General features: G+C 37.0%; 3 protein-coding genes across 4 annotated transcripts in view; 1 reads left to right on the top strand and 2 right to left on the bottom strand.

Annotated features, from left to right (window-relative positions):
• LOC107069032 (formylglycine-generating enzyme) overlaps positions 1 to 21,390 on the bottom strand; it is a 29,036-nt gene that overhangs the window by 214 nt on the left and 7,432 nt on the right. The window lies entirely within an intron of this gene.
• LOC107069029 (photoreceptor-specific nuclear receptor) lies at positions 131 to 20,660 on the top strand. 2 transcript variants are annotated; one of them, XM_089169782.1, is made up of 10 exons: positions 131 to 1,263; positions 1,636 to 1,697; positions 2,114 to 2,278; positions 5,912 to 6,362; positions 9,626 to 9,729; positions 13,649 to 13,763; positions 18,361 to 18,476; positions 18,671 to 18,882; positions 19,000 to 19,288; positions 19,431 to 20,660. In XM_089169782.1, the coding sequence occupies exons 3-10, from the start codon at positions 2,158 to 2,160 to the stop codon at positions 19,667 to 19,669; spliced, it is 1,647 nt and encodes a 548-aa protein (XP_089025908.1). In that variant the 5' UTR covers positions 131 to 1,263; positions 1,636 to 1,697; positions 2,114 to 2,157; the 3' UTR covers positions 19,670 to 20,660. The 2 variants fall into 2 exon arrangements, with proteins under 2 accessions (XP_089025908.1, XP_015181429.1); XM_015325943.2 differs by having other exon boundaries at positions 132 to 1,697.
• On the bottom strand, positions 14,574 to 18,353 carry LOC107069034 (uncharacterized). Its single transcript, XM_089169787.1, is given in 5 exon segments — positions 14,574 to 14,943; positions 15,021 to 16,289; positions 16,551 to 16,851; positions 16,854 to 16,930; positions 17,026 to 18,353. Coding segments are annotated over 5 exon segments (2,214 nt in total). The 5' UTR covers positions 17,334 to 18,353; the 3' UTR covers positions 14,574 to 14,684.

The raw sequence follows: 21,390 nt of genomic DNA, 5'->3' as shown, positions 1-21,390 counted from the left end.
ATAATAATAATAATAATAATAATAATAATAATAATAATTGTCCATGAAATAATTTAATCATTATTATATAATATTATATATATGTATTTATAAATTATTACAGTTTATCTGAAATAGTTAACCTCGAGTTTATTTGAATAGAAAGAAAAAATATTATTGAATAGTATCAAAGAGAGGAAGAGAATCAAGAGGTAGAATTAGTAGTAATAGTAGTAGTAGAAATACTGATAGTAAATAGTGGTAGTAGTAGTTGACGGTGGTGGTGATGGTGATGGTTGTGGTGGTGGTGTAGCAGTAATAGTAGTAGTAGAAAGCATCGGAGTTTGACGGTCGCTGCTCCGATCGTTGCCCGTCGATCTCGTCTTTCGATCGAACCAACCAACAGAAGCCCTCTCTCTCTCTTTACTCCGATATTCGAATTGGCGATCCCCCACCTTGGGCCGTCAAAGAGGCAGGACGAAAGGGACCTATCGGATAGAAGCGGTTTCCCGTGGAAGGGAGCGAACTTACGGGAGAAAGAGGGAGGAAGAAGGGATTGAGGAGAGCAGAGTGTAGCCAACGATCAACAATTGTACGTAGGAGGCCGAGATGGCGAGGGAAAGGGCGGAGAGGGGAGAAGGATGAATGAGCTAGGATCCTCTACACATTGTACTACTACTACTACTACTACTACTAACATTGTGGCAGGTTGTAGGTGGTGGTGCGCACGCGTCCTACCCAGTTGGATACTTGCAGGAGGAGGCTCGTGTCGCGCGTCAAACGTGCTGGCTATAGGTTAAATCCTGGCCTTCCTTGTTTTTGTCGTTTTCTCCGCCGTTGCCTCCTGATCCCGCCTTCAAAAGTGTCGGTCGACCAATCACCGCTAGAGCCCACTCTTACTTCTCTTTCTACCTCTCTACTTCTCTCTTACACTCTCTCTCTCTCTTTATGTATCTTCTCTTACTCTTTTTCTCTTATCATTTCTATCTCACTTACTCGCTCGCACCCACGCGTTCAAAGTATGGAAACCGAGTGAGAGAACGACGACGAATATACTAGTAGACTACTACACTACCTACTACTACTACTACTACTACTACTAATACTACTACTACTACTGGCAGCAGCACGATATCGATGTTCTTCTACCTCGACGACGAGGAACACGACGAACGGCAACGAGTCGACGACTAGGAACACGACGAGACACAAGATATTCGCGAGGATTCTCTCTCGTTTTGCGCTACTCAACGAGAGAGAAAACTTCTCTTCTTAGTTCTCGAGGTTTGCTTGTTTTCTTCCTCATTAGCCTACTTTTTCCTAATCTATTACTCTCTCTGTCTCTCTTTTTCTTTCTATTCTTATCATTCTTTGCTGTCCTCCCTCTCTTAACTTCTACTTCTTCCTCCACCACTTACTACTCCTTATATGCCATTCTTATTCTTATTCTTCTTCCATTTCACTTGCAATCGCTCGCGAACTTTGCTTCAGAACTTATTGAACGTTCGGTGAAATTGATTGATTCACTTCTCTTCGTTCGTTTGTTTGTTCGTTCGTGCATCGTAATTAAAATATAATATTGTAGTTAAAAAAAAAAAAGAAAGGTAGCGTGTTACGACGACGAGTGTTATTTTGTTTATTGTTAATATTATAAAGCGGTAAGAAATACGGAAGAATCACGGAAAGGATCAGAGATTTTCTTGGTGAGCCGGAACTTGGTAAGTACTTATTTATTACATTATTTATTTAACAATTATTTATCGAAAGAAAGCGTTTCCTTTTATTTATTGCTAAGTGATAATATTTATTCGAAAGCAAATAAGTGAATATCGTTATGCATATTGTGGTTCAAAAATACACACTCGACAATAAATGCAAAATAGATTCGCGAAATAAATTAATGGAACGATCTTTAATCAGGAATAATTTAGAAGGTTGACATTGTTAATGTAATATTAAATAACTATACGAAATTGTTATTAAAATATATCACACAGGAAATAACACTAATAGTTCGATTTAACATTGTACCGTGACTATTCGCCGTAAATACGTGATCGTTGCGAAATCAAGAATAATTATATTTTTGTTCGACAATCATTATCATTATTTGTTCGATTGATTAAATTTTTAGGTGAAGTTCCGTTGGTGAGATTCGATGATCATCGAGAAAACATCATGAACGGAGCAACGACCGTTGGTACTTCGGGAGATTTGCAACATCAGCAACAGCAATCGCAAAACGAAACGGGTTCGGAACATCCTCGAAGTCCTGCAAGTCCACTCAGTATCCGTCACGGTGAGTCTGTTACTTTTTCTATTCTTTTTTGACAGAGAGAAAAGAGAGGAAAATTTACTAGAAACGAAATTTTCTCCTGTAGACGTCGAGACACGAAATGGGCTACAAAACTACCTAACTAAATTTTTTACATCAACGGTGGGCTAATCAAATTAAAAAAAAAAAAATAACTCCTATCTCTTTTTCTCTAAGCACGCGTCACGATCTTGTTTAATTAATTAAACGAGAAGAAAAAGAGAAAAAGAAAGAAAATCGTGTTACCCCATAGTAGTCCAGTTCAGGTTGAACACAGATCTATTGGAAATAACTTTTAGAGAACGATAAAAATGTTTATATTATAATCGAATTCCTGTCAAATAGATCACACTCCAATCAATCGATGTGAGAGAGTAAAGATAGTACGGACAGACATACACACACATACACACACACTATATTATACTTCCTCATATGTGTTTGGATAAAATCAATCTGCGAGCGATCACGTTCGTCTGCTGTCACACGTAACATTCAGGACTATATAGAGAAGAGTATCACGATTATTCCTTTGATTCGATGCTTTCGAAAGCTCTCATAATGTCGTTATCAGTTAAATCCAATGCGTATGTATATATATATACGTATTGGTACACGCATCGAATACGCTAATATACGAATCGGTTTTTCACACAACCAAACTTGTCTCCCTCTCTCTATACGCGTTTACCAATATCTATCAATATATATGTATATGTGTGTGTGTCTGTATATACAATAGAATACGGGGAACATCGTTAGGCCATTAGAGTAATGAAATTTCGTTATGGCCTGGCGGAATGCACGACACGATGCAGAACCTCGTCTCGAACGTGCGGGGTTAAACGAGAAAGAAGAAAGTGTCTTCCTCTCGACGACTCCAAGCTTCAGAATTGAAATCTACGATGAAGGTGATTGGGAGAAATAGAAAGAGAGAGAGAGAGAGAGAGAGAGAGAGAGAGAGAGAGATGCACGAATAGGTAGTACTAATACATAGAGAACTAGATGCATATATATATATATATATATATATGTGTGTGTGTGGGTGTGTGTGTGTGTGTAGAGAATGAGAGAGAGAAAGATAGGCGACAGCAGGGGCGTCAAATTTCATTAGCATATCAATGCTGGCGGATGGCGAGGCGCCACCTGCGTCCCTCGTATTACGGGATCATCGTTGGATACTTCCAACGATAGGGGGATAACAGGGGGGAACGGGGTGAACACGAAGAGGACGAGGACGAAGAGGAATAGGGGGGACAAGGGTGATCGGCAAACGGGTACCCGGTCTGTGTGTATTTCGAGGGACGCTTCGATGCTTTTGCTAACTCTCAGAAACTGAGAGAATATTTTTCATGGTTAAAATCGTCGAAGGATGCTTCGAAAGGGTAACTTCGAGGCAAAATAAGAGGCAAAAGGTGTATTAGAAAGGATGGAAGGTACCCTTCGGGTTCGAACCTTTTTTTTTATCGGTTCTAGTTACCATTTTTTCCGAGATTAATGTGGTACCTTTTTTTTTCATTTGGTTAACATAGTATATGTAGGTATAAATATGTAACTCATTCGTAAATGAGTATAGCCAATGGGGAATGTTGTATGGGAAATGGGTGAGTGGTAATTTTATTCTTCTTTTTTCTCTCTATCTCTCTCCCTCTCTCTTTCCAACCCCCATGGCATTTAACGAGCAATCCAAACGAGCTTTCGATTCGACAAATACGATTTCTACGATAGACTCCTCACACCCTTTTCATCCCCCTGTGACTAATAGACCGGTGTGAAAAATCGTATTTCGTTTGAACTATTATCTACCTTCATCGTTTTATATTATATATACATGTTTTTTATTCTTTTACAATTTCTTTATTAATTAGATATTCATATTTAATATATTTTGAATATGATAAGTTTATATTTTATATTTTTTCTTTTCCTTATATAAGAAAAACTTCTTTATTTTTCGTCATAAGAAAAAAAAAAAAGAAAGAAAGAAAGTAAAAAAGATAAATGGTATAAATATTTATGGCAAATAAATCTCTTTACTTTCTGAGCTTTTTCAAAACTCATTTCTCGATGTAAATACTGTTTGCCTCTACGATCCCTGAAGGTAATCCTTAAAAAGGGGAATCGAAGACGAAAAACGGTGTCATCTCCCAAAGGAAAAGAAAAAGAAGAAACACTGACTGACTTCTTCTTCTTCTTCTTCTTTTTCTTCTTCTTCTTCTTCTTCTTTGATAGGAAAAAAGAGAGAAGATTCTCTTCTATGTTCTGTAATTTTTTCGAGGACTTTAATTCCCGATCATAATATTTCATCGTAATAACTTTGGAAACAAAAAGGGGGTGACCCTTCCTCCACTCGTTATTCTAAAAACCAACCTTAGAGAAAACGATTTTAAATAACTTCGTATAATTCTTTTTAATCATATAGACGACTTTTATACGAGAAATAACAAATTTATATACTCCGTATAATAATTTGTTAAAGGGGAAGATTGAAGAACGGGGAAGAGGGTGGAAAAAAGCTTCGGTAAAAAAGAAAATATTCATTTAATTTAATTTTTATAATTATTTTTTTTTAGATAGATAGATAGACTTTAATCGAATTTTTATAAGATCCTTGTAAACGTTCAATAAAATATGTAATAATATTGGTATCAGATGGGATCTGCATATCGGAATCATCAAAACAAGTAGAACGTAAATTCTACGTGCCGATTCATAACGTTATCGTATTAAACTTGAATAAAATGCAATTATTATATTTATATATCCTATCTTCCTGTTTACGAACCCTGTGTTTCGTGTGAGAATCAATCAAGGATGGAGAGCATCCATAAAAGCTATAGAAAGGGGGTAGAAGTATGTTGGGATGAGGTTAGAAGTATAAGGGGAGGAGGTCAGGGCACGTTCTTGCACAGTTTTAGGGGTAAGGGGGTTGGTTGCTTTGATATCGGAACATGCGAAAGAGATTTCTAGGATTAGTTTGATACTATGGTGGTACGGTATGAGAGGATCGATCAAATCGAACGAAATCTCGTTCAAAGATTTGAACCAACAGGGAGAAAAGTCATCTCATCCCTTAGCGTAAATCCTTTCGTCTCGTGGTCTACGATTATTAATTGATTTGATGTCAACAAAAAATATTATATATAGAAAGAAAAAATTATCTTTCAAGACATAATTTATATTTAAAACGATAAGAGTATATATTTTTATTCTTTTCTTGCTCTTTAATCGCGTGATTAAATGTTATTCGTGAAAAGAAACGATTGCGATAAGAATAAGAAGAAGAAGAAGTAGAAAAAACAAATCAAATTTTTATTTATATCTTTGAATACAATTAAAAGACCGACAACATGCTGCGTCAACATTTCCTTCCTATTTTCTTTTCTCTTCTTCTTTTTCATCATCATCATCATCATCATCATCATCATCATCGTATTCGTTAAGACAATTGTACAAAGTCTGAATATATATCGAAAGTAAAATAAATAAATATACATTTGAGAAAAATATTTCTTCTTGATATGAAAAACAAATGTTAAAATATCATTTAAACGAAACAAGATTGATATGATTTATTATTAATCTAACCTAACCTGTATATATCGTTTTGTTTAACAGATTCAGGTGAGAGTAGTGTGATATCTCCTGGATTACCGGAACGGTATAGTCCATTAGGAGCGACAGGATCTACATCCAGTCACGATCCTTACGCCTCGAGACCAGTACAAGAATGTCCTGTGCCACTTTGCAGAGGAATGCCGACGGATTTTCCTTTAGCGAGATCACCGTATCTTACCGCACTCGGTAACGGACATCCACATCTTTTAAGTCAAGTTCAACAACAACATCAACAACAACAACAACAGCAGCAACAACAGCAACAACAACAACAACAACAGCAACAACAACAGCAACAACAATCGCAACATAGTAGCAAGACACCAAGAAGTCTTGGTCTCATATGCGTTGTCTGTGGTGATACCAGTTCTGGTAAACATTATGGGATCTTAGCGTGCAATGGTTGCAGTGGATTCTTCAAAAGAAGCGTCAGACGTAAACTGATATACAGGTTAGTTTATTATTTAGTTGTATAATAATCTTCAAACTTATATTATTAATTAGATTGAAAGGTTTTTTTGTTCACCCTAATATTGATCTTAATTTCGACAAAAGATTTATTTCAAACAAAATGTTATAACAACACGTTTCATTTGATCGAATTCCTAAAAAAAAAGATGCATATACATAAACATTCTCTTCTCGAGTTTATATTTTACTTAAAAAGAAACATTGTATCACGTATAAAATGAAAACATAATACATAGAAGAGAAGGGAAGAGAAGAGAAGATATCATTTTGAGTATTAGGATCAAGCGGTAAAGTGGAAGTCGGTTATAGTCGTCGGTTGGCGCCATGTGGCCTCGAGTCGAGTGGGCTCATCGTAATACCGGGCAACAATGCAGAACGGCATAATGTTCCATTGAGCTCGACCAACATGAGGGCCTATCCTATCCTATTCTATCCTATCCTATCCTATCGTAGCAAACCCGTGTGTATACGCGCGCGATCAAGCCAGGTTCCAAAGCTCCGCGGACCGTTCGAGGAACTATTAGCATCCCTTGGGAACGGCTATCCATCTCCATCGAATCCCTCTCAACTCAGAATCGGTGCTGTGTGTGTCTTGCTACCGTTCACGATCCTCTTTACGCCGGTACCCTACATCCACTGTTACTTCACCCCCAGCCCCACCCATAACCCCGACTCGTTTTCCTCGTCCTTCAGTTTAACCAGGAGTGAGTAGTGTCATATCCTGGCCAAGGATACTCGATATATAAACTATTAACTCTCTCCTTCTCTCTTCTTCTTCTTCTTCTGCTTCCCCTCGTCAGTGTTTTCGTCTTCTTTGTCTTTCACATTAAGCAATGGCTTTATACAGATGTACCAGACCAATTGATCATAATACAAATAAATATAGAATTGATTTAAAGAGATTTCTTCCCCCTACCCTCCTCCCCACTATTCAAATCGGAAGACTCATTATCGATGAAAATATTGCGAATTCATGATAATATGTACACGTGGTTTTGAAAGAAAAAGAAACATATGTCAGAACGTTCAATCGCGATAAGAAAAAGAAGAATTCGATCCATTGTCAGACGATCATAACCTTTGCCAAGTGTTTTAGCCGAAATACCACTGAATAAATAATTATTTATCGCAGCACCGATCGAATCGTAAAGCAAACATTTCGATCATCGAAACATACACACACGGAAATAAAACCGTGTTCTTTTTTAAACGGTCATAAGGAAAACAATTACGTTTGAATAACTTTATAACACCTGTTTCAATAAAACAACAATATATCGAAGCCGGCCGGTCTTTTGACGAGTTCGATAGAAGGTTATGATGAGAGAGAGAGAGAGAGAGAGAGAGAGAGAAAGAAAGAGAGAGACAGAAGCCGGTCGTCGATCCCTCGTTGTTCTTCTTCTGCTTCTTCTTGAACAAGTACGTTTTAATCGATCCTTTTTGAGGTCATCGTAACGCCGTTCACCTTTTTCTTTTTTTTTTTTATTCTCCCAGTATCCGTTCCTGTCAGATGGTCGTAACGCGGTAAAGACCGAAGAGCCTTCGCACAGATAACCAATTACTCCGGTAAGGGGGAAAAGTGCCAGGCCTCACCCTAGCTCCGGTAAGAGTACGAGAATGAGAAAGATAGAAAGATAGAAGAGAAAATAAGAGAGAAAGAGAAAGATAGTTAGAGTTGCGACAGATGCGTCCCGACGTCGCGGCAGCCACCGGATCGACGGATTAACCGTAAAGCTCGACACTAGGTTGACCGGGCCGATCCTATCAATTGTCGAATAAAATTAAATCGGTATCCTAGATATCTCGATAAGATATTCGAAATCTTTTAACGAGTTAAAACAGCACAAACCACCCTGTATTACGTGACGTATCTCTCACTCGAAGAAGAAAAAAAAAATAAAATAAATTTCTAAGCTATTCGTCAGGGTTGATGATGATTTTGTCTCTGTCTGTCTCTTTCTCTTTTAGGAAGAGAAAAAGAATGACTGTAGTAGTACGTGCAAAAGAGAGATTCCGCTCGATCGAAGAAGTATACGAGAGAAAGAAAGAAAGATATAGGGTAGCCGTTGAAGAAGAGTCGGGTAAATAAATGCGTGATGTGGTTCTGAAGGGTGAATGGATAGGAAGAGGAGTCCGTTTTCTATCTTCATCTCTCTCTTGGGTGTCCCCCATCGTGTGCTACTGTACCCAGTAACAACTACTACTACTACTACTACTACTACGACTACCAAGTGTGTCCTCTCGCGAGGATGTATGAGAGAGTTCGCGCGTGTGTTCGAAGCTCCGACGGGGTGTGAACGCAAATCAATTTGTGCGACGCCACCCGCTGGCACGGCACGCAGCCACCCTTCTAGCTTTGGATCCGTTCTTCTTGTCGCGTTCCAACCGCTGCCTCGGGTCAGGATGGTTTGGTCGACCGACCAACCGACCAACCGGATATCTCTCAAACTCCCTTCTCCTCCTCCTCCTCCTCCTCCTCTTCATACTCCTCATACTCCTTTTCCGTTCCTCTTTCCTTTTAGCCCGATTCTCATTTCCTTCTGACTGACGTCACTTAAAATCGTCCTAACAACTACGGATAAATTGATCAAGCAAGGATACCCTCACCACCCAACCCTCATTTTACTCTGCTCTGATATCCTTTTGAACTTTCTTCCTCTTTTCTTTTCTTTTTTTTTTCTTTCGAGTAAAACGAGGGCAAATTATCCATCCTCGTCTTGTCTTCGTGTTAGAATCGTAATATTCAGATAGATGATCAGGATTCGATAATAAACTCGATTGGACGTTTCCGTTTTTTTCTTCTTCTTTTTCGTTGCGATTGAGAAAAATGAAAGAATAAAGGAAAGACGACGTTTGTCCCTTTTCTTGGAGAAAGAAAAGAGGATAGAGGATAGTTCGCGAAGAAGGAAGTGTACTACTAGCGAGCACGCCACCGCGGGATTGGACGAGATTAAGAGGGATAAGAAGAAGGTACGTGACCCCCGGGGTGGTCGTCGGCTCTTTACGTTACTACGCTCCAAGGGATAACCGGGTTAGCTCAACAATGAAAGTAATCGAATTTAACGCCATCCTCCCGTGAGTGCGCAGCCTGGATTTTCGACGAACATAGGCCCTCGTAGTTTATCGTCTTGCTCTCTCTCTCTCTCTTTCTCTCTCTCTAAATAGTAACGCTCCAAAATTTTCTTTCGTAAAAAAAAAAGAACCAAGTAACAATTTGAAAATGTATTTGTTTATCTGTCATAGATGTCAGGCTGGAACAGGAAGATGCGTCGTGGACAAGGCGCACAGGAATCAATGCCAAGCGTGTCGTTTGAAAAAATGTATGCAGATGGGAATGAACAAAGACGGTTAGTTGAAATAACAAAAAAATAATCCATTAAATTTAATAATATCGATAATATTTTATTCGTATTTAATCTAAATAGATTTCATTTGGAAATAAGTCGTGTTAGAAAGATAGAAAGTCGATCGGTTCGATATGGGAGTTAACCGAAACGACGATACCTTTGGATAATCCGTTCTCGAATCAATCAGAGTAGTAGACGTCCCCTGTGTATCGCGATCAGGAAATTCACGATGGAGGAGGAGAAGAGGGCCCTTTTATGTTCGCGACATAAATAACTGGATGAGAACGAAGAGAAGAACGCGTTTCGCGAGATAGAAAGAGAAAGATACACCACCACCAACAGGAAACTCCTGTTAGGATAGTAAAAGATGAGAATAGAACGATGGAATGAGAGGAAAAGCAGTTGGAAGGGACATAAGGGGAGGGAGGAAGGGGTGGTTCTAGAATCGTTCGATTCAACTCTTAATGCCTCTCGACGAGACACAGCAGCACCTGCTTCTCTTTCTCTCTTTCCTCTTTTTCTTCTTTTTTTCTCCCCCATAACTTCCAACCCCCATCCCCAAACTTCTCCTCCTTCCATCTTTTCTATAGTTTTTTTCCTTCTTTTTCCCCCTAGTCAACGTGCAACCTCGTTTCGCTGTTACCGCTAACTTTCTTATTGCCGAACTTGACGTCGTCGTCGGCATCGGCATCGGCATCGGCGTCGTTGTCCTCGTCGTAAGATAAAATTGGATAGAATCGAGACGCACAAGTTTGTCTTATACGTCGAAATCTCGTCGTTTCCTATAAAACGAAGACGTGACACAAACGATTGGAATTCACGAGCAGGTTAATCTTTTAGATCTGGTATAACATCGTACACACTTGATACCAGTATATACAATTTTTATCTTATCTAAATAATTCGAAGGTTAAGAATTTTTTATTATTTAAAAAAATCAATTATTATCATTCATAAGATAAACAACAAATTCTTTTCTATCTCGTATCATAAAAATCGTGCACATCAGTGAGATTCTAAAATTCATAATAAATTCACGAAAGGTTTCATTATAAGAATGACACGAATAGAATGAACACCGGTGTCTCGTTGAAATCTAAAGCAAAAGGATTATACACCGTTTAGTTGAGAAAGCAATCCAGATTCCTTGCGGTTAACCACAACTACCAGGATAACAACCACTACTACTCTAGCAGAGATAGAACATAGAAAGCAAGTCTCCTGTAGCCATCGGTAAACACTATGGTCGTTAACGATGGTCGCGTGGCTCTCGAACGGCCCGAAGGGTTAATTGGAGGAAATAAACGTATGCAAGGCAAAAGCAAAAGCGCGGTGTGTGTTAGTTCGTGCGATGTGCACGCGGAAATCTGAATCCTTCGATTTTCGTCCTACAGTCAAACTCAACCCAGCCCAACCCAGTCCAACCAGGCAGGCAGGCAGGCAGCCACCCGCTACGATTCCCATCCATTTGCAATTATTATACTTCTATCCTACATGGAAGTGAAGAGAAACACACGAAAAAAAAGAAAAAGGAGAGAAAGAAATGCCTAAGGGTAAAGGGCGTCGAGCAGCGTTTATCTTTTCGAATGGAGGTGGAGTATAACGTGGTTGAGAGAAAAAAGATGAGAGTCACACGCAACTGAGAGAGAGAGAGAGAGAGAGAGAGAGAGAAAAAAAAGGGAATGGGAATGAGAGAATGAAGGACGACGAGGAAAAGGCTCAGTGAGAGACAAGAGGGACCCTATTAAACCGCTCAGCAGGCAGGCAGGCAGGCAACCAACAACGCGACGAAAGTAAAGCGAGCCGACACGCTTTTTTATTATTACGAAATTACTGCACAACAACCGTGTGCCACGGTTAAAAAGGATGCTCTTCCTCTGTCCTACCTTTCCCCACCGTTCTTCACTCACCACTCATTCCTCCTCAACCTAGAGAAAAATGCTTCTACTCGAGCGTTACGCGCCACTGAGTGCCCTTATCGTGGCTCCATTAAAGCTTAATGCTGCATGTTTCATGAGAAATACTCTCATTTCTTTTTTCTCTCATTTTTTTTATTTTTTTTTTTTTAACCAAACCTTTTCTTCCTTCGCATTTCAACTCTGTGCATCCCTTTTGTTTTTGTTTTTTTTTTTTTCTATTTTTCAGGGATTCTTCGTTCGGTCAGTCAGTTGAATTCTCTTCATTTTTTTTACGAAGTTTTGACGAAAGGAAATCATTGTAGGGCTCTACTAGCCCTTCCATAGTTCGTCCGTGCTCGTTAAATTTTTACACTAACAGCAGCGTGTCCTGTTCGATCCTTTCGGCACTTTATATCTTTTATCTCGTTTTTTTTTCTTGTACCAACCAAAGGGATGGATGACACATCGTTTTCGTGACGATCGGATGGCCACGAAGATCAAAGCCCGCTCATTTGAATATATTCGCGAAAACGAAGCGACGTTTAAAAGTACGCGAAGCCAAGTAATTTGGCACAGCACGAGGTGTCGCGTGTCATCATCGGGGATTCGTTCTTCTGTGAGAGAACACTACCACTTGTTTGTTCATTTCTTTACCTCAGACATTTTTTCATTTTCTCGAATAAATTTTGCGAATGACCATGTTGGAAATGGGTTTCACGCTAATGAGTTTCGTCAAACCGATCAAACAACCTTTTGTTTTTTTTTTCTTCGTTTTGCAAAGTTTAAAGGTTTGATGCATTTCGTTGTTAGAAGATAATATTAACAGATTGTAAAAAGGTAAAAGTAAATATGTTCCCAACCGATTAAGTGGAATACAAAAAAAAAAATAAAAAGAAAACACAATGTTCACATCGTCAACGTATTAAATTATAAACAATTACGTAATTATTAATAACGATTCGATAAATACGATAATAATATATATACATATATAATATTCGTGAAGTATTATTAACCCTTCTATAAACCCGTTATGCTGTAACTTACAATTCGCGTACAAATAAATTCACACACACACATATTATTTTTGTATAATATATAAATTATATTTTCTAACATGATAAAATATGATAATAAATTTAGTATCATCGAAAAAGAAGGATTTTAATTAATTCAATTCATCGATTTTCCATTATATTTAGATATTAATATTATTTAGTTAATATCACAAGTTATAATCGATTATTTGTGTAATCGCGGTTGGGGGAGAAGAAAAAATAATAATAATCAATAGTCCAATAGATGCGATGATCAAAATAGATAAAATATCTTAATAAAGTTATCTAATTTCAAACGCATTACATCTACATTCCCTTATTACAGAGGTATCTAAATATGATCTAGCTGTTAATAAAAAAAAAAAAAAAAAAAAAATAGAAAGAAAGGAAAAACAGAAACAAAAAGATAGAATATAATAGAAATAGAAGATGAGAATAATAAGTTTCTTTTTAGAATAATATCGAGATATGATGGAAAATGTGTTGCACGAATCGATCCGATCGTCGATGAGAATTCCTAGCATCGTTGGTTGGTTCCGTAGAATGGGAGTTACCTAACAGCGAATATAACCCAGGCAAACAATAACTCGGTCTGATTTCTGCGCGTCCGTTAAACTCCTCGTGCTTGTCAAACGCACGATGTTCGCATGACATAACCGTGAGTTACGTGAATTTGACGAGACGCGAACGAGAGATAGAAGTGAGGGATGAGAGAGAGAGAGAGATAGATAGAGAGAGAGAGAGAGAGAGAGAGAGAGATGGGGGTTGGTCGTAGAAGGCGGAACGCGTTTGTTCCCTGATTAATCTGCTGAGAACCATCGAAGCGAAATCATCGTAATATTTCAATTACCACTCAACGAAATTCGCCATCCACCCACCCACCGTGTTTCAAAATCAACGTCGTGTCTGTATTGACAAAATAAAACAGAATAAGAGGGAAATAATATTTCTTTGTAATTTCAGCCGTACAGAATGAAAGACAGCCTAGAAACACGGCAACCATCAGACCGGAAGCACTCGTTGAAATGGACCAAGAACGAGCATTACGTGAAGCAGCAGTTGCCGTTGGTGTATTCGGGTAAGAAATCTTTTTATTTTTTTTTTAAACCACATATAATCATCTATTTCTAATCTTTACCGTTTCTATACGATTTCTCGAGGAACACGCATACATACATACACACACCCACACACATATATGATATATGGGAAAGCTTGTTAACACACAACATTTAACCGTTTATTAACGTGACGCAAACGAGGTCTTCTTCTTCCTTCTCTCGTTTAAAGGCTTCAAGAAGAGAACGCGTAAAAGCGAGGACACCGAGAAGGTGATCGATAATCGACGATACATCGAATGAGAGAGAGAGAGAGAGAGAGAAAGAGAGAGAAGAATGGTGAGAGAGAAAGAGGAGGCACAACACCGGACGACGTTGCTGGAACGTTTGATCTTGTGCTGCGCAACGACTTACCTTTCACCATTCACGTTGACGAACAAGATCGCTCGCGACACGCCACGCCGAGCGTGATCTATCATGAAAAATTACCTTTGACCGTTAGCCCGTGCATAGGTAACGTTTTTCAAGTAACCGACGACCCAGGCCGGAAGTAATGGAAAATCCATAGAGTGCCAAGGGGTGAACGTTAAAAGCGATAAACGACAACGACAACGACGACGACGATGTTCTCGATCGTAGCTAGCATGTTTTCTCTCTCTCTCTCTCTCCTCTCTTCTCTTTTCTTCTTTTCTTTAAAATAAGAATAAACGTAAATGAGAGTTTACCTTAAGTTGGAAAAATCCATAAACGATTATCTATATTTCATGTACAATCTCACAGAAAGCTTTTAAGTAAAAAAAACGTGTGCTAATACAAACGATCACTTAATCTTAAGTTTCTTTGTTTCTTCTTCTTATTATTCTTCTTCTTCTTCTTCTTCATCTTATATAGTTTACTATATAAATATTTGTATATAAATTGTTTTTTTTTTATTTCGATTTTCAACCGATCGAAAAATTTCCTTCAGCTTCACCATTAACGAAACGAAAAAATATATCTTTTGCTCTTTCCACGGAAGACATGTTACGTTTATCACCAGCATCCAAACGATTATTATGTATCAAACCTTTCAATGATTGACCCACCATCACGTCAGGATTATCACCGATATTTGTTTCAACTCGTACAGGTGATAAAGGTTGTTGCTTTTGTTTCCTTCTTACGTCTCCCTCGGATTTCACGAGTTTTTTCTTATCAAATCTGTTTAAAATGAAATTCACGATTATAAGTGTGTATGGGTTTTCATTTTTCATAGAAAAAAAAATTTTTAAACAAACCTAGAAGATTCAACGATAATTTCATTATCATCCTGGATCGTTTCTTCTATTTCCTGTTCATCGTCCTCGATATCAACGACATATCCACGTCCTAAATTCTCAGATTTAGTTTTTCTAACGATAGAATCAATACGACGTTTAACATCTTTCCCAATTGCAAGATTTTCTTCCAAATTTTTCCTATCTAATCTCGAATTTCTGGTTAAACTTTCCAACAATTCGACCAATCTATCAAACGACACGCAAATATCGTTCAACGAACGTTGACTGACCAATAGAAAACCATCAGTTTCTCGATCCTTTTCTCTCAAAATATTTTCCAAATCAGCCAAATCCGTACTCATGCCTCTCAATTTGGTCTCGGCAATTTCGCGTTTTGCTTTTTCCTGTGCCACTAAAAGATCTTGACGTTTGCTTTTCTCTAATAAATAATCGTGAGTTGCTCTAGCTAACATAAGTTCTTTCGTCATTTTAATGATCTGTTCTCTATCCTCGTTTTTCTTTTCCAAATCTATTCTCGTCGAAGTATCGAATTTATTTCTCGAAGAAAATCTAACGTTGGATTCGCTCATGACCAAAGAATTCGTCGTCGTTTCAACATTCGTTGGTTTTATTCGCGATTGAAGATCCAAATGCAATGAAGGTTTAACGACAAATCGTGTTGCTTGAACTTTATTCAATTCCGTAACTTGTGAATTATCTTTACGTGTTTTCATCGATTGCGTTAATACCTTGGTTTTGTTAACGACCAAATTATTTTCACATCTACGATTTTGTTTCTTCTCGTACGCACCATTAATTTCATTTTCTTTATTACTTTTGTTAAGTTTTTTCTTTAAAAAATTCATCGAAGATAATTTGCAATCCCTACGAGAAGAATTCAACCAACCATACTCTCCATGTTCTTTACCATCCAATCGTTGTAAAATCATTTCTATCAAATTATCATTCATATTTGGATTCTGTCGTACATCGAGTACGGTCAAAGAAGAATTTTGTTCCAAAAGTTCAAGTAAATCGTTGCCTATTTGATCGGTTAAACCACAATGCCGTAGATCGAGTGCTTTCAACCATAAACTATCTCTGATAACATCGATCATCTTTAATACAACGGAATCACCCAATCGAGGATTATCGCTTAATGTCAATCGTCGTAGACCGGGCATAGCTTCGATATTTGGTTGACGATATCTCAAAGATTGTTTCCATGTTTCATGGTATAACAATAATTCTTGTCTTGATAATGTACTGGCTAGAACCGTGCCGCATCTTACGTTGAATTTTAATTCGAATTAATACATAATATATCATCATTCGATCAATACGTGGGAGAAAAACATAAACACGTGAATAATGAAATTGTAAACCCGATGATTAAAACAATTAAAAATCCTAAACGATATTTATAAAAACAAAGAAACAAAAAAAGGAAGATATTACATGTATATGTAGATATATTTATAAACTAACGTAATCAATTGAATCGACCTACGCGGATGAGATAGATGATGGTCTCAAGTCTTGTCTAACCTGGACGTAAGATCGCAATCGCTCAAATTCAACGATCTGATCGTCCGTACGTCGGTTATTGCACGACAGACCAGTTCACAGCCAGCATCACCGATGTAACAACGCTGAAAGGAAAGATGTTCTAGGGTTTCCGTGCCAGCCAAACCGACGCACAATACAGCCAAACAGTCCGTCGGAAAGGGTATACCCTCTAGCTCCAGATGAGTCAAACTGTACGAATTTCTAACGCATTGTCCGATACTATGGGATAACCATTCCAAAATACATTGGGTTAATACGCCAGGACCTTTTTTTGTACGATTTTTTCTTCCAAACTTATCCTCCCACCACCACTTTCCGATGGTTTACGATATTGATATCGACTACGTATGCTGATCGATCTAAAAATTCCCCAAAAGAAAATGGGATATTCGTTCGATTCAATTATTGGACAAAGTGTGTTTGTTTTTGTTCATTAAAGGAAAATGATAAAAACCTTAAGCTACGATCTAGCGACAAAGAATTAAGTATCGGTCTCCAATCTTCCATTTTAATGCGATCGGTTGTAAAATCCAAGCTGTAGGGTAAAGTCACGCAGATAATCGGTAATGGTCTCAGGTGATACCTCTTACAAAGTTCCATGTAACATGCAGTGAAATTTTTTCCAGTTGGTATCGTAGTATCATTTTTAGTTGCAACGGTAGTTGACGATTGATCATTTTTTTTACGTTTACGACGTAATGCAGTTTCTCCTTTTGTTGATCGTGGCGATGATGCCAATAATGTTTCACTCATTTCGACCATTTTTTTTTTTTCTAATAGACTATTTCAACGACACGAGTACAATCGTCGTTTTCTACAAATTTATAATATATATTTATTATTCGTTTAATATTCATTATCAATGCTTCTATCTCGCGTTTGTTTAATTAATGATTTTTTAATGAGAAATCATAGGGTTAAGTTTTCTGTCAACGCGTATTAAATAAATATTATTTATAAATTATCAAAATTATTAAGTTTACAATATTTATAATGATTTATATGTAAAAAGATTAATCTAACGAATAACAAAATAATAATTACACGAAATAAAAGTGAAACATAATAATTCTATCGTATATTATCGTGCAATATAAAATGATAATATTGTCGCAATAATAATATTGGAATAAAAAATGGTGTTTAAATGAAAGAAATAATTGCACTAACCTCGGTTTTGAATTATCGAAACGACTTGAACCGTACACCACCCTTTAACCGATCCGACGGGCAACAACGTCATCCGTATCATAAGCTTCGAAGTTAGTCCAGCGAAGAATCTGAACGCATTAACGTGTTTTCAAATAAAATAAATAAAATGAGAGGAAGAAAAAAAACATAATATATAATATATCGTTCGTAATTAAATATAAGGCCAAAGGGAAATAGAAAAAGAAAGAAACGAAAGAAAAAAGAAGAAAAAAAAGAAAAGCTCGCGAATTCAGTGCTTTTCTCAAGTTTGAAGAATTCACCAACCACCGCGAGATGATCGACGTAAACGAAATAATGATGACGATTATGATGATGGGGAAGATCTGACGGATGGTGTTGGTCCACCACCATCATCACACAGTACGCAAACAAAATTCGTCATAATTGATTTTTTTTTCTTTTACCAACGTGAAACTGTCGAGATTGTTTTCTTCTATTTACATTTAAACAATTTCTTCCTACTTTTAAAGCGAATCGAGTTACGTGAAAACGCGAAGAAAAGAAACATTCCTTATCAACAACCAATAGCAACAACGAATGACAAAAATAAATTTGTGTACGGTTTTTTTCTGTTTAGGCCACCGGTGTCTTTAGCAATGGCAAGATACACGGCACCCTTACCGTTACCCTCGATCGCACCCACGACGAATTCAACTACCACGGCTACTCCTCCCAGACAAGAAACCGAAGATGGTAAGCCTTTCATAACACACGATCAAAACTTTTATAATTGTTATCTCAAAACACAAGTATTCTTATAAAATGATAGATCGATAGATATTAAGGTGAAACAAAAATTCGTGAGTTTAACAAACAACACACGAACTTTTCTCATTCAACCTAATATAAATTATTTAAGAAATGTTGAAAATGAAATGGGATAACAGGTAACGCGTCAGAGGACAGTATAGACGTGACGAACGAGGAACCATTGACACCACAGAGAAGTGGTTGCACTCAACTTCCACCAGTCATACCATCCCTTTATTCACCTGCCAGTGCCGAGACTGTCTACGAGACGAGTGCGAGATTACTCTTCATGGCTGTTAAATGGGCGAAGAATCTTCCTTCATTCGCTAGTTTACCCTTCAGAGATCAGGTACAAACAGGCCTATTAATACAGCCATGATAAAAGAGTTTTAAAAAAGATTCAAAATGGAATAAACAAAGTGGAGTTATATTTTTGTCAACACGTGCAATCACGCGATTCGTTCAGGTGATTCTATTGGAGGAGGCCTGGTCAGAGCTGTTTCTACTAAATGCAGTACAGTGGTGTCTACCTCTCGAATCATCACCACTCTTCAGTGCACCAGAATTGACAGCGTTAACACTTTCACCCCATCAGCATCCACATTCGGGTCTTCATCTGCAAAACAGCACCGGTAAACCTAGCCAAGTTGCTGCCGATGTCAGACACCTTCATGATACTTTGCAAAGGTACAAGGCTGTTATGGTAGATCCTGCGGAATTTGCTTGCATGAAGGCCATCGTACTTTTTCGACCAGGTAACATTTAATATAATGTTTGTCAGATATTACTAGTCGTATCACCTTTAAAAAAAAAACAACGTTGCAACAGTTCGAATGTTAAGTTTTCCAAATGAGTTTTTGTTAGTATTTGTTTTTTTTCTCTTTCTATTTCTTGTAGAAACACGCGGATTGAAGGATTCTAGTCAAATTGAAAATCTTCAAGACCAAGCACAGGTGATGTTAGGACAACACGCGAGAGCCCAACAACCAGGTAGTCCGGCACGTTTTGGGAGGTTGTTGTTGCTTCTACCGTTACTCAGAGCCGTACCTGCAGCAAGAGTAGAATTAATATATTTTCACAGAACCATTGGTAATACGCCGATGGAGAAAGTGCTTTGCGATATGTACAAGAACTAAGAGAACCCATAAACATCGAACGTTTAAAACGTTAGATAAATCAAAACTATCCAACACAACTATAATTATGGAAACAAAAGTAAGAAAGGAAGAAGGAAATGGCCTAAAAGAAAAGGGGATAAGAATTCGATGAGAATTCTTAATAAGAAAGAAATGATGGGCAGGCAACACGTTGCTTGTATTGAAATTACTAAAGAGAAACGGCATCTAAAAAGAAGAAAAAAAATGTGTGAATGTGAAACATACAATAAGAAGAAATCTAGAAGAAGAAGTGTTATTGTGATTGTCACAATATGAGTGTATAAAAATACGTGTATTTATTTATTATAGAAAATGTTTATCGAATCATAGGTTCGATTTGTCGAATGGGATTATCATTTACGAAGAGATCATTCACGCATCATACACCTCATACAGGCAGACACCCATAAAACATATACGCACATTAATATCACGTATATTGTTGTCTCCTACGGTAAGGATAAAAAAAAGTATGAAAGAAGACACAGTGAGATCTGAACTTTTGTCTTCTCGCTTTATGTTCATAAGTATTTTTATTCTAATTATTTTCTTCAATTTATCTTTTTTTTTTTTTTCATCTAAATTAAATCTTTTTTTTTTTTATTCGTCTAACAAAAGACACGAAAGGAAAAAAAAACCGAGGGAAGATTCACGAGGCTTCCAACAGAAGCACGACTCACATATTACACGTAAAGTACTTTAAACATACCTCGCTACGAATGTCCAAAAAAAAAATAGATATACATAGTAGTTAAACTTCGATGATGTAAAGATTTAAAAAAAAAAAAAAAATATATGAAACCGACGTATGTTCAGCCGTGCTTCAATTCTTTATACTTCGTGTTGTGATACTGTTCATTGTAAAAGTGTACGTAAAACTCGATCGATGCATAACGATGTAACGATGATAACGTCTCATTACTTGTAATAAAAAGGAAACGCGATGAAAAAAAAAAACAAACAAACAAAATCCTAATTAATAAATTTGTCATTATTTCACAAGGCACGTTTTGTCACGACTGATGAAATTTTGGAAATATATGGAAACGGGGTAAGTACTATATCAATTTTATACAAAATAAAATGGTTGTTTGAAAGATGTGAAATAATACTTATATGATGAAATTATTTAAACAAATTTTTCTTCAAGACACTCTCGTTTACATGGTGTCCCGTACTTGAAAATTTTGCAAACATATTTGAAAAAAAAATAAAAACTTTATACGAATAAATTTGATTTTACATTTTCATATATTCTGTTCGTTTGTACAATCAATTAAAAGACACCATATATATAAATGTATAAAGGATATGTCAAAACCGGTAATGAATATTTTTCCTCCAATTAGATGATACAATAATGAAAAAAAAACAAACAAATTAATATGAAATATTGAAATTGTAGGAAAAATTCAATGATATTACATTAATATGATTAAGATATAACGACGTGATGAAATAAATATGAACGACAAGGTTTGTTTGATATACCCAGTGATATGTATAATATAATATAATCATATAAATAATCGGTTAACGATCGACAAATTTTGATTAAATCGATGGAATATAATATTACGAGGGTTTATATATTTCTATTGGAATTTACCGATTGTGCATGTGTGTGTGGTTTTTTTTCCTTATATGAGAATACGAAGGGTGAGAGTTCGAAAGGGAGAAAAAAAAACAATCCGTAAGGG

The sequence above is a fragment of the Polistes dominula genome, unplaced genomic scaffold (genome assembly GCF_049000335.1).
Source record: "Polistes dominula isolate Pdom_NZ unplaced genomic scaffold, Pdom_raw_medaka contig_49, whole genome shotgun sequence".
NCBI lineage: Eukaryota > Metazoa > Arthropoda > Insecta > Hymenoptera > Vespidae > Polistes > Polistes dominula.
Note: the sequence above shows the minus strand (reverse complement) of the source record. Positions and strands in the feature narration are given on the sequence as shown.